The sequence below is a fragment of the Chiloscyllium punctatum genome, chromosome 17 (genome assembly GCF_047496795.1).
Source record: "Chiloscyllium punctatum isolate Juve2018m chromosome 17, sChiPun1.3, whole genome shotgun sequence".
NCBI lineage: Eukaryota > Metazoa > Chordata > Chondrichthyes > Orectolobiformes > Hemiscylliidae > Chiloscyllium > Chiloscyllium punctatum.
The window spans coordinates 98366696-98379413 of NC_092755.1; the positions used below are offsets into that span (position 1 = coordinate 98366696).

Here is a 12718-nt window from a genome sequence, read left to right on the forward strand (position 1 = left end):
AAAACTAATTACACAGAATCAATATTTAATCACCAGCTCCATCTCCCTGGATTCCATAACAGCTAGAGCAGAGATTCTTCTTAAAAAAAAATACTGCAATACATTAATCCCCCTCAGCCTCCCGGACTCGGACACTTCAAGACATTTTAACTCCCATTTCTAAACTTTCACAAAAATCGGTTTTGTTTTACAGCAGAGGTGTAACTGACTTGAAATTAACAACGCGTTGTAGAATCGATTGTGTCTAAAAAAAACCTCCAAACGGAATAAACATGGGAATATTTAAAATCATGACTACTGTTTAATTATATTAATAACAGGGATTATTCAACTGGGGCCGATGATTTTCGCCCTGATTTCTTGTGTGTATGTGTGTGTGAGTTCCAGATTCCCCGTTTTCTCTCTCTCTCTCTCTCTTGAGGAGGAGATTGGTTGTTGGCGAGAGAGCCTTGTCTCTCTCTCTCTGCTTGTGTCTAATTGTGGGATGAATTTCAAGCCCCGCCACCCCGCGTCCAGATCACATAAAGGTTTAACCATTTTAACTGAGATTATTGGCATAAATATTTGATAAAGTGAAGAGGAGATATTAAATTGCACTATTGATTTTAACATCAGAACAGAATTGCATTCGTTAGCCCCCCGAAGACTAATTGCGTTGTTTAAGGAGGCTTGGACTCCTTAACCATGTCATTTGAAACCTTTGTCTTTGTGGTTTTTCTCTCCCCCTTTGGTTCATTTTCTTTTTGAACAACCATCAGAATGAAATGTGGACAGGAACTGGGGCAGGTTGGGGATAACTTGAACTGAACGGTGACAGTGAAGACAGGAGTGCACTGTCCGGTTCGCTATCCTCTCTTCATTCGGGGGAAGATCGTTCTTTTGAGCCCCTCGCTCAAAAAAAAACTTCAGCAAGATCTCTTTGCATTCCGACCTGCTTTAATTCACCGTTTGCACAACCAGTACGAGGAACGCGACATGCTGGACGAAACAGCGTTGCTGCATTGCTCTGTGCTTGCAAACGAACTGTTAATTAGAGGGGAAAGCTAAACTCCCAGCTACGGGGAGCAGGCAAACCATTGGCTTTTCTGGGAGTCTGCTTTAACTTCCTTTGCAACCAGCAGATTTCAGAAAATACTGTTAACTTGACGGGGGACTGGTGTGGAGGACACAGCGCAGCGTGAATGCAATGGGCAAATCATTTTCTAAATGCAGTTAATTTATAAATGCGGACAGCTAAGCCAAGGCTTATCATTTCGAAGGGCGCTCTTTAGATCCTGCATGCACTTTGTAATGACATCCCCCCCCCCCTCTTTTCTTGCTCGCTTCCTTTTTTTGTGTGTTTGCCTCTTTGTCTCTCTTTTTAAGGGGTTCACTTCAGTCCACCTTAACTCCAAGCCCCGCCTTCTGGCTAGGAGCATGCGTAGCAATGATTGGTGGAGGAATAATGGCTGAAATTGATTGCAGATAGCAGTATCAAACTTGTTGCTGGCTTTCCGAGGGATGAGATCAGACTGTGCTTCTCAAGTCAGCACTAGTGATCGAGACAGAGAGACGATCAGACAGCGAGAGAGAGAGAGACAGATCTCAGCCTAGATTCACTCTCACATGGTGCTGGATTAAAGATTTTGAGAGAGACAGAAAGAAGAGAGAGAGAAAAAAAGAGACGAACATTTCAACTGAGAGGTTCCAGTTCCCCGGCGGTCTCAATCAGTAGATGGATGCAAGTTTGGAACCACTGTAAGCAGCAGCAGCGGGTGCAGTGTCTTAGCGCCCTCCCTTTTCCAGTTCTCACCCCCTTCCCCACTCCTTCCCCTCCGCTTCCCCCAGTCCACCGCCTGGTTCCTGGGCACTATCGCTGGATCAAGCGAGGAACTCAGCTTCCCCCCCCCCCCCCCCCCCACCCCGCCTCCCCTTTCTCTTGATCGATCAGACTAGCCCCGGGGACTTCAGTTCTCCCGGCGAATTAGAGAGAGCGGGGGTTGGGGTGGGGGGCATGTTTTGGGAAGGTGTTAAACAAAGAGAAAATTAAGAATTGATGACTGAACCCGAGAATTTATTTTAAAACCAAGAACTACAAAATAATGAGGACATGAAAGCTGCAATGACATTGTAGAGAGATAGAGAGTGTTTGGAATCACAATGTGAATCTGAGGGTGAGTTTCTTCTTCAATGTCTTTGACATTTTTAAACAATTCTCTTTTAGACTTGAGGTACTGAAGGGGGTGGGTGGGTGGGCTGCATTTATTTTCCCCTGCCTGTTTACTCGTTGATTTTAATTTGGGGTGGGGGGGGGGAGAAAGAATTTTCAAATCCTCTATTTGTTTTTTCTCTCTGTCTCTCTGGGTTTTGCGGTTGAGATTAGCCCCAGGGACTCCCTCCCGGTTGACATGCCGTACTGATCAGGTTGGCCTGGGGTGGGGGTTTGGGGGTGGGGTGGGGTGGGGGGCAGGGGATTTGGGAAGTTATGTACAGCCTGGATCAGTTCAGCAGGAGCGGCGGTGGCCCGGGTGGGGAGAGAAACTTCAGCCAGGCAGCAGCCCTGGCTATGTCGGCTCACTACAAAAGCCCAACTTTCCCCGGGGCCAGTGGCAGCGCAATGGACGAGCAGACCCTGGGTCCCCTGGAGCCCCCCATGCTGGGCCTGGGGATGAACCCAGCCTTGGGCGGGGAAGCGTACTCCTTCCACCCCCGAGGGGGCCACTCGGAGCTGCACCAGGCTCCGGCGGCAGCAGCAGCAGCAGCAGCGGCGGCGGGGAGCGCGGCGGCGCCTCCTCCTGGTGGCCCGCAGCAGCCGCAGGCTCCACCGCCGCCTCCTCCGGCAGCGGCAGCGCCCCCGCCCCAGCCCCAGGCCACTCACGGCTACTTCCCCGGCGGCCCCCACCCGCACGGGCACCCCCACTTCAGCGGCAGCTTCTGCGGCACCGAGCCCGGCCATTCGTGCCTGCACGGGGGGCGCCTGCTCGGCACCGCCGCCGCCTACAGCGGCAACCCCCTGGCCGGGCAGCCGCACGCCTTCGGGGACACCTATGACCCACTGGGGGAGAACCAGGCTGGAGGAGGGGCAGCTGCTGCTGCTGCAGGAGGGGGGCCAGGCGAAGGCTTTGCACAGCAGGCACCACCGGTGGGGAGGTCAGGTAACCTCTCAGACTACCACCAGCACCATACCCCGTCCTCCAACCACACGCCCTGCCTCCCCCTGGACCAGTCCCCCAACCGAGCCGCCTCCTTCCACGGCCTGCCAGCCTCTTCCTCCTCCGAGGCGCATGGACTGGAACAGAGGCGCCTGCAGAGCCAGCCAGCAGTGGACTCCATGGAGTACAACTACCAGAATGAGCCCTCCGCCAGGCCCTTCGACATGCCTGTGTTCTCACCCTCCGAGTCTGGTGCCCAGCTCCCTCACTACGGCCCGGGTAGGCACGTGCCCGGGGGCAGCTTTCCTGCCAACACTACCATGCCCAGGACCCCTGGCCTGGTGAGCTTGGGCAAGGTCCACCCTCAGCAGCAGCAGCAGCAGCATGGGGTGTTCTACGAAAGGTTTGGGAATGCTCGGAAAATGCCAGTAGGCATGGAGTCCAGTGTGGCTGCCAGGAATCCTCTCATGCAGCAGCAGGCAGGTTTGCTCGCGCGGCAGAACTCTTGTCCCCCAGCGATACCCCGGCAGCAGCAAGCAGAGACAGGGCCTCCGACCTCCAGTCTCCAGGACAGCGGGGCAATGATGCCGAATCAGCATGCTCCTTTTGAGTACCCCATTCAAAGATTAGAGAACAGGAATATGCACCCTTACACTGACCCTATGTTCAACATTCAGCAACAGCCCAATCAGAGACTACAACATTTTGATGCTCCGTATCTCAATGTGGCAAAGAGGCCAAGGTTTGACTTTCCAAATAACCACAACGTGGACAATTGTGCTACTTGGAGTAGCAACAGTATGCACAACGCAAGTTTGGAAAACCATTTATCACCCTCAGCGTACCCTGGGCTTCCCAATGAGTTTTCACCACCTGGTCCAGAGGGCTTCCCTCCAGGACCTCCTCTGCAGCATCCAGGGACTGATCAACAGTCCCTGCAGCAGCGGCAAAACATGCTGATGATGTTCAAGCAGATGGTATCAAGGAACCAACGGCACAGGATGAGGCAACCTGAACTTCAGCACCTCAGCCACCACGCTGACGTCAACCAAAACAGCATAGTGCACAGCGGGCAGGTGGCAAACATGTCGCAGCCTGGCTTTGAGAGGGAAAGTGGTGGGAGGATGCCCAGTTTCGATCCTCAGAATCCACAGATGGGCCAGGAAAACGCCTGGTTCCCTGGCCACCACCCATCGGGCGAAATGCTTCAGAGAAGGATGGGCGGATCGGCTGTGCCCCCTGAAGGCAGCCCCCATGAATCTGTCCAGATGAACTTACAGCAGAATGGTTCAGGCATGCTGTTCAGGCCGGGTGGGAATGGACTGGGGATGCAAGAGCCAATGAGAATGCCGGGTGACGGACATGTACAGGGTTTACACTCACCTGGGATGCATTCCCAGTTTGGCAACAGTATGGGCAATGTCGCGCAGATGCAGTCACCCAGCGGGGGCATGGGCCTCCCCAGCACGTCGACGGATCGAAGAGCCGGACCTGATTTCCAAGGTACCCCAATGGGCGGACAGCCAGGCTTTCCGTTTGGGGGGCCGAACCGACCCTCGAACCCACACAACAATCCCCCTGGAGTACCCCCATCGCCTGGTAACTACCCACCCCAATCTGAATACCAAGCCAACCAGCGGCCCTCCATGAGCAAGATAGGGTCCCTGTCACTGGGCTCCTTCAGCAAACCTGGTTCGAAGGATAACACCATTTATGGACAGAGTTGCTTGGCTGCCCTGTCCACGGCTTGCCAGAACATGATTGCCAGTTTAGGCGCTCCAAACCTCAACGTCACCTTTAACAAAAAGAACCAGAATGAAGGGAAACGGAAACTGAGTCAAACTGAGCAAGACAGCGTTGGGCCAAGCAGTGGGAGTGTTGGCGGGCCCCCGACTGGCAGCACGGGCAATGGGCCCGAATATTTCCAAGGCAGCGCTCAGCAGAATAGTCAGATGGGGGTCTCTGGTGGTGGGAATGGCAAGCTGGGCACGTCTACAGTGCAGAATAGCACCCAGGGGCCAAACCCACCATCCCAACCAGAGTGCAACCTGTCCCCAAACTATGCCTTGGAGGCCATCCCGAGTGAAGGCAAAGGACAGACTGGGCGAGGGAGAGGCAGGAGAAAACGGGATAGCGGCCACGTCAGCCCGGGGAATTTTTTTGACAAATACTCGGCTGAAAATGTGAATCCTGGGGTCAGTCCAGGGCAGCAGGGTCAGTCTAGCCACGCTGGTGACCGAGGTGGGACGCCGCAGGATAAATCCCTCACCTCCCCATCCTGGGCAAAAGGGAACGACCTCCTGCTCCCTGACCAACCTGACCTCATGTCCTCCCTGGATAGTGGAATTCAAAGTGTGACAAAATCAGATGGCAGCTCGCCTCAGGTTGACTTCTCGGACGACGTCAGCAACAACTATGGCAATGAAGATGAGGTGTCCTCGAGCTCTGACAACAACATACCCAAGGCCACCCGGTTAGTGACCAGCTCCCCCAAGCTGCAGCGAGCTGACCACGGGCTGCTCAGTGGCCAGAAACCCATGGGCCATGGCATGCTCAATGCACACCCCAACAGCAACACTACCTCCAACACGGGGCCTGGCGCCGACAGCTTCGGGCTCGGCAGCACTGGCAGTGGGCACCCGGGTACACCGGGCATGGAGCAGGTTCGGACCCCAACCAGCACATCGACCCAGGACGAGATTCACCCGCTGGAGATCCTGCAAGCACAGATTCAGCTGCAGCGGCAGCAGTTCAGCATATCTGAGGACCAGCCGCTCGCCATGAAGAACAAAAAGGCCGAGTGCCCCGGCCAGAATGGGGACACAGAACTGGCTGCTTGTAGCACGGACAATAGTAAGGCTGCCATCAGCACTATAGACATTGAATCATTGATGGCAGAGCATAACTCTACCTGGTACATGCCCAATGACAAGGCCATGATGGATCCACAGGATGAAGACAAGCAAATGGCACCGTGGGAAAAAGCCAAGTCTGCAAGTACCAACAAAGAAGGTAACTCTCTTCATTACTTTACCACATACTACACCATCACTTGCTCAGCCACCTTTTGTTTTAATGCTTTTGAGGGTCTCACCATTTTTAGTTCCAATTTGAACGAAAAAAAAGACATAATTGCTATTGCATAATTATTTCCCTATTGGAAAGATGCCTACAGGATGTTAGGGTGAGTTCTAGGTGGTAGTGGTGCTCTTAACCAGCAAGTGGCTGTGGAGAGAAAGGCAAGGTTTTCTCACCTTGGTGAGGAGTGCTCACACTTTCAGGTCAAGGACAACGCTTGTAATGGTGTGAAGCCAGTGTTTTTGGTTAGGTATGCAAAACGGGGTCGTTCTAATCAATAATAATCGGGTACTTCATTAAGCAACAGCAGAAAGACCACCAGAGGGTTAGTGCAGACTGAAGTCATGCCATTCATTTTCCAACAAAGTCACTTTTACCGAATCCTTCAGATTTGCAATCAGCGAGCGAATTTTCCCGATGAACTAAAGCTGAATGGGAATGTGTAGAGACTATTACAGATGTAGCGGTGTGAGAGGGCTCCTCCATTGTTACACCCGGGTGGCTGTGCTCGATCTCTTCATCCCCCAGCATGTGCTGTGGGCTTTCCATTTCCACCCCCACCCCGGACTTATTTAATTAACCCTCCCAGGTCTGCCCTAGTGGTTTGTGAGTCAGAGGAGGATACAGGGTTGATTCAGATTGGTCTTGAGTTTCTTGATCGATACCTCATCTCCACCTCGACTGTAATAAGTATTCATTAGAAATCCTCAGGATAGTTTCGACGTGAGGCGGCGGGAGAAGCGGGGGGGGGGGGGGTGCTGCCCGGGGCTCGAAGAGTCGCTGCTTATGTTCCTTTAAACTGACCTAAAACAATGTTTATTCTCGGAAGAGGCGGAGGCTTTAAAACTGTTCAAGGAATTGAAGGGACAAACGAAAGAGATGCATTCAGAATTTTCCCGGGAGTTGTTCCCGTTGGAATATTTTACTGATATTTTACATCACTTTCACATCTGTTTGTTACAACTTTGGTTTCTAATGGAATAAATGTTGACGGGGTGGGGGGGGGAGGGAAGGGGCAGTGGAGTGGAAGTATATTTTGCTGGACATCAAAATTGCACTGGAGACTGACCACCTTCCAGTTTCTGAGCGAAACTACCCAACAGGTTCTGTCGTGCTGCTCTGCCTGCCCTGTTTAGCTTGACTTAGTTTCCAGCTCACATCTTGAGTTTGCTGTCTCTCCCTTAATCCACAGATTTGGATCGGCCAGATATTGAGGGGGGGGGGGGGTTGCTGTAGAAGTTTGGACGGCATCTTTTGATAGCTGCAGTCCGAATGCCATTGTAGCTTGGGTGTGTGAGTTGTGAAAGGTAACCCTGCTGCTCGCTCCTTTGTTCTGTTTAATACCAAGCCCAGTAGGGTTGGAATTCAGAGCTGGCGTGTTTAACATGCAAGACTTGTATTGGCGAGCCCCGCTTCAGCATTCTCAGAGCTTCGCGCAGGCAAGGACATACACTGTGCTGTGGAGAACCTTCTTCCCATTTTTAAATGTAATTGCACACAGTCTCCTTTTTGGCTTGTCTGTGTTCACAACAGTGAAGGTTCCCTGGATCAATAGCTGGTTAGCAGAATTCCTCCGCAACTGCCTGTTTAGTTTAGCTGAGGAATGTATTCGAAGTAAACCTCTATCGTGTGGACTTAGTGACCTGTAACATTTACTATCGATGAACTACTTTGTTGAAGTGTTCCCCAGCTTAGCACACACTCTGACACACACACACACACATACACATGTCGTCAAAGCAACATCGATGTACACTCTTGACACGTAATCACAGGCACACATTCAAATCCATCCAATCACACGGATTAACCGTTACACTTGCACATTCGGACTCTGGTGGAGGTCTAGCAGCACAGGTAGAAACGTTCACACAGACACAAACATTCATTCAGAAGCGCATTTAACCCGCACAAATGCAATGACAATGCGGCCAGCGAAACACCAGAATTCACTCTCGGATATACTCACATATACAAGCATTCACACTTGGCTTTCCCACAGGTATTCACGCATATAGACGCACAATTCACACTCAGGTTACACAAGTACTTACACTCTCGCAAAAACACAATCCACATTCTAGCCACGCACTCGGCTGACCCTCAGATAAACGCGCACCCAACATATCCACATTCACACCCCCTCCAAACTGATCTGGGGTTTTAAAAGAACACACTCTGGACTTCCTTGGTCCAACTCTTCCACCATGTTCTCAGAATGCCATGCAGCTCAAACAGGGTCAGGTTATTGCGTTTGCAACATGATTTAAACGTTTGGCTAACTTAACGAATTTTACTTTCTAAACAAACCACTCTTAAGTTTACTGCAGAAATTGAGTAAATGTGCGGGTTTGCACGTGGGGGAAGATCTGAGGGGTCTTTTTCTCTGGATTAAGGATTTGAATCGAAGAAGGTGACTCTTTGGAAAGTTGATAGAAGTGAATGTACTGAATAAAAGTTGACGTCTGGGGTGGAACGCGACAACCGCGTTTGCTTGTGTCCTTTTAAAAAAAATAACCCATGCTTTGTGAGCAAAGAGCTTTGGGTTTTTTTTTGTTTTAACAACAGAGGGTAATGGATGTTCAGGAAGCGATTGACATTGTCAGAAAGCAGCCAGAGGACATAACAATCGATAGCCCATTATATGGCGAGAGGTTTCCATCAGCAGTGAACGGCCTGGAATTTACCTTCACGGCCCCAGTTTTCACTCCGGGGTCAAACCTCACTCCCAGACACTTGGAGCAGACTGCAAGCCACTTGCACAGAACAAACATTATCAACATTCACACAGAAAGCGGCTTGGGGTTACATCAGCAGCAGATCCTGTCCAGAGTTCCATTTGTTTGATCCGGGACACCTTGACTGGGGTCAGATTGTCAACTCCGCCCGCCTCCCCCAAACTTCTTTCAGTCGTTCAGGCGGATTCGAGCTGCCAAATGTGGGGACAATTTACTATTTTACTAATCCGTGTGTGTGAAACCTTTTGCGGGAGAGCTGGTACTTGTGTAGGATGGGGACTGCTAGATTGGTCTTACAGACAGCATTCATGTACACTTGGCGATAGAATTGGGAATAATTGGCGGGGGGGGGGGGTGGTGATGAGGGGATGTTTCTGTCTGGATTCTTGCTTTGTGTAGTTGAGGAGTTGTGTTGTGTCTGGCTTCTGTACGTGGTACAATGGGAGTGAATGGACGGGCAGTCCAACCCGCTGTGATCCTGTGCAGAAATGGGCTCCGTGTTTATCTGCACTAACTGTATGAGTTCGACATTGTCAATTCTTGTACAGTTCACTTGGAATTGGAAACGCACTTGCTGACTGCAAAGGCCGACAGCCACGGTTTGTCAGGTGGTGTAGGCTTCTGAATGTGATAGATGGCACTCGCTGAACACTGTAATGTGTTAGATTCAGTTTCACCCGCAGTGGCAGCTTCAATAACCGGATTCAATTTATTTTAAATTGTGAAGTATACTCCACTATGGTATGGTTTACTAATTGATACCATTAGTACTTTAACTCCCAAATATTCGGGCTGTGATATATTTCAGTGGTGCGCTGTTAGATCTCATGGGATAGTTGTAGTAACGCTGGGGGATTGTTTGGTGAGGTGTGAATTGGTTGCTCGAAAACTCGGGGTGATTTCCGAACTGAGAGTTTTGCTACGGCCAATGGAGTGAAGGGAAAGGCATTTGTTTCTCGGGGGAGAGGGAGGGTAACCCTTTAAGTACCTGCCAGACGTTTTTTTAAATACATGTAAAAGCTGCCAGAAGACCAGACAGTGAAGAGGAAGTGGTCTCCTGGCAAACTGATAGCAAAAACAGGAGGAAACGAATAACCGAAGGGCGCACGTGCAGACGGACGGGAAAATTAATCTTCTTCGACGCAAAACGTTTTACTTAACAATGGGGTGCTGATGTTTTGGGTTTTTGCAAACCTCCCTGGTCGTGTTAGCAAATATCGAGTAAAGAATGGGGATTAAATCATCGGCGGGCGGGAAGGATTTAGATTTAGCACGGATGTGGAATTTCTTCCATGCGCCAGAAAGGCTGGAGTGAGCCCCTTAATCAACTTTAGCTAAAAGAACCCTGGAGAATTTCCCATTGTCACTGAAGCTATCCTCCTGAATATCTTGAAGATTGACAATGGACAGGCGACTAGAAATAAAAAAAAACTGCTGGTTCAATCTGAGATTGGGATTTGCACGTAATCTGGGCATTATGCGCTGCAGGAAAAAAATACCCAAGGAGTTTTTAATCTAACCTGTAGTGAGATTGCAGAATTTCATGTGTTTGACCCTGGTCCTAGGTTAGAGAGAGAGGCGGGGGTGGGTGGGTGCAATAAACAGTATCAAAGAACTTGCTGCGATTTGCCGCGCTCTCGGAACGATCCGGTTTAAACGGGCAGCAGAACTGGCAGTGGGTGGACATCCCGCTCCAGGTAGCGCTTTGACTGGGACTGGAGGCGGCTGCTTCGCCCGGACTTGGTGCGCTCTGTGCCGCCGCGGGCGACGCTCCTTCTCCCGTGACGCGCTGCGGATTTTCGGGTGCAAGGGATCACAGGGTTTGTGGTTTAACAGGAGTCCGTTCGCTTTCTCTTTCCGCCAAACCACTGGGGGTTACTGGCTAGAAAGGGGAGTCACTATCCTGGATTCAATTGCAAAATATCCTAAAAGAACTCAACCCCGTCTCTCTAAGGAGACTGCAATTTGAAATCTGATATGAAATGCCATTTCTTACATATTTGGCCTGTTCTTGGCTCTGTGTGTATGTATGTGAAAGACAGTGCCATATATGCCATAACACAGGGACTTAGTCACAGGTAATGACACTTGAATACACAGATCTACTCTTAAACGTACAAACTGTCACACACTCTCCCTTCCAGCCACACACTGACCCACCCACGCAGCTTTTATGCAGATACAGCTCACTGTGTCATTCAAATACTGCAGGCGAGAATTATTTCATGCTGGTGAAGCCAGCATCTTGCTCCAGTCCGGTTCTGAAGTGAGCGCAAATATATTTTCTGTCAACTAGATTAACCCCACTTTTGCATTCAGTCTCCGGTGATTATTTATTCATCTGTTTTTCATCCCATTAGTTGTGTTTTAATTTAAAACAACCTTCCTTCAGGCTCTTAATTCGATGCGATTACAATCTGTGCAAACTGCAATGCGAGTGAAAATCTAAACAACTCGAATGACTGGCACTAAAGTGCAAGGAATAGCAGAATAGCGGGAGTGTTTGAGTGAAAAGACAACATTGGTGAGAAAGCCAGGTTCCTGAGCGACATCGCAGTGAAGTCTTTACAGCTAGCTCCACACAATTGTAATCAGTAAATAAAGATGGGAATAAACGCGTGTTCAGCTTTATATCAAAGACCTTTTCATCTATTAAAGGAGATGCCAAGTAATGGTCTGTTGGGATATTTGATTTTCTCTTCAATAAGAGACTGTTCATCTGCAGAAATTGTTTACAGCCACTCTGGGCTAGATACAGATTTTGCTGATCGTTCCTGTCAGTGTTTGGCTCTCTGTTAGATTGTCTAATTAATTTCGTTCACACTAACAGTTAATTTTAAAAGAAAAAAAATGTAAAGCTCGTTGCATTAAAGTCTGCCAACTTTGAGGCATTGATGTTGCATTCAATTCATAAAGGTTTTGAATATTTCCATCACATGTTTACTGCAAGCAGAATGCGAGTCATCAATGACATTTTTCAAATAAATAAATACATACATTTGCAGTGTGATGACTCTTCTGGAGAATGTCTGAGGTGCAATGTTGGTGAATTGACTCTTTCAGCTATTATATAAGCTTCTTCCTTACTCCCTCCCTCTCTCTTATAATGTGAGTATTAAAGCAAAAATATACTGACCTATAGTTTGAGAACTTATCATCTTGGGTTCATAATATTGCACTTTTGTAGAATTCTATGTGTTGTCACTAAGATTCCACTGTCAGAAAATAGACTTGCCTTTAGTTAAGACACAGCAAAGATGGACACTTTGGCGTTAAAATTATGCACATTTGGCATCCGCATGTCATATAATACATTTGTAGATGATTCCTTTTCTGTTGCTGAAGGCATTAACTGATTTAAAATAACTTTAAAGAAATTGTAACACCTCCATTAAAATACTGAATATGCTGCAAAAATAGTTTCATAAGGATTCAGATGGCATTCATAATCTAAATTTCATGTGCAATGTTTGTGTCCTGCTATTAACACAAAGTGTTTATTTTTAAAAAGAACTGGTGGTTTCGTTTAGTCTAAATCTAGTTAAAACCCTCTTCTTCCCAATGTGACGTGCATTCCTGCCAGTCAAATACACTTCACAAACGGGCATTGTTGGTGGTGAGTTTGAAATGGAACAGCATAGTTACTTGAAAAAAATGTCCATAGGTCTAATTGATTAACCTAGCTAGACATTTTACAATATTCTTTCATTTACTTTTCTGGAAACATATCCATTGTTTATCCTGTTTGCTTCACTGTCATACCATGAGAAT

The 12718-nt window shown here is 48.8% G+C and overlaps 1 protein-coding gene across 9 annotated transcripts in view; it reads left to right on the forward strand.

Moving 5' to 3' along the window:
- The first annotated feature begins 2444 nt into the window (after nucleotides 1-2444).
- LOC140488175 (transcriptional activator MN1-like) overlaps nucleotides 2445-12718 on the forward strand; it is a 135481-nt gene continuing 125207 nt past the window's right edge. For all 9 annotated transcript variants that reach the window (XR_011963011.1, XR_011963009.1, XR_011963010.1 and 6 more), the window contains exon 1: nucleotides 2445-6143. Coding sequence is in view for 5 of the 9 variants with exons in the window: in XM_072588046.1 (XP_072444147.1) it covers nucleotides 2465-6143 (3679 nt within the window). In the remaining 4 variants the exon portion in view is untranslated. The remainder of the gene's footprint in view (nucleotides 6144-12718) is intronic.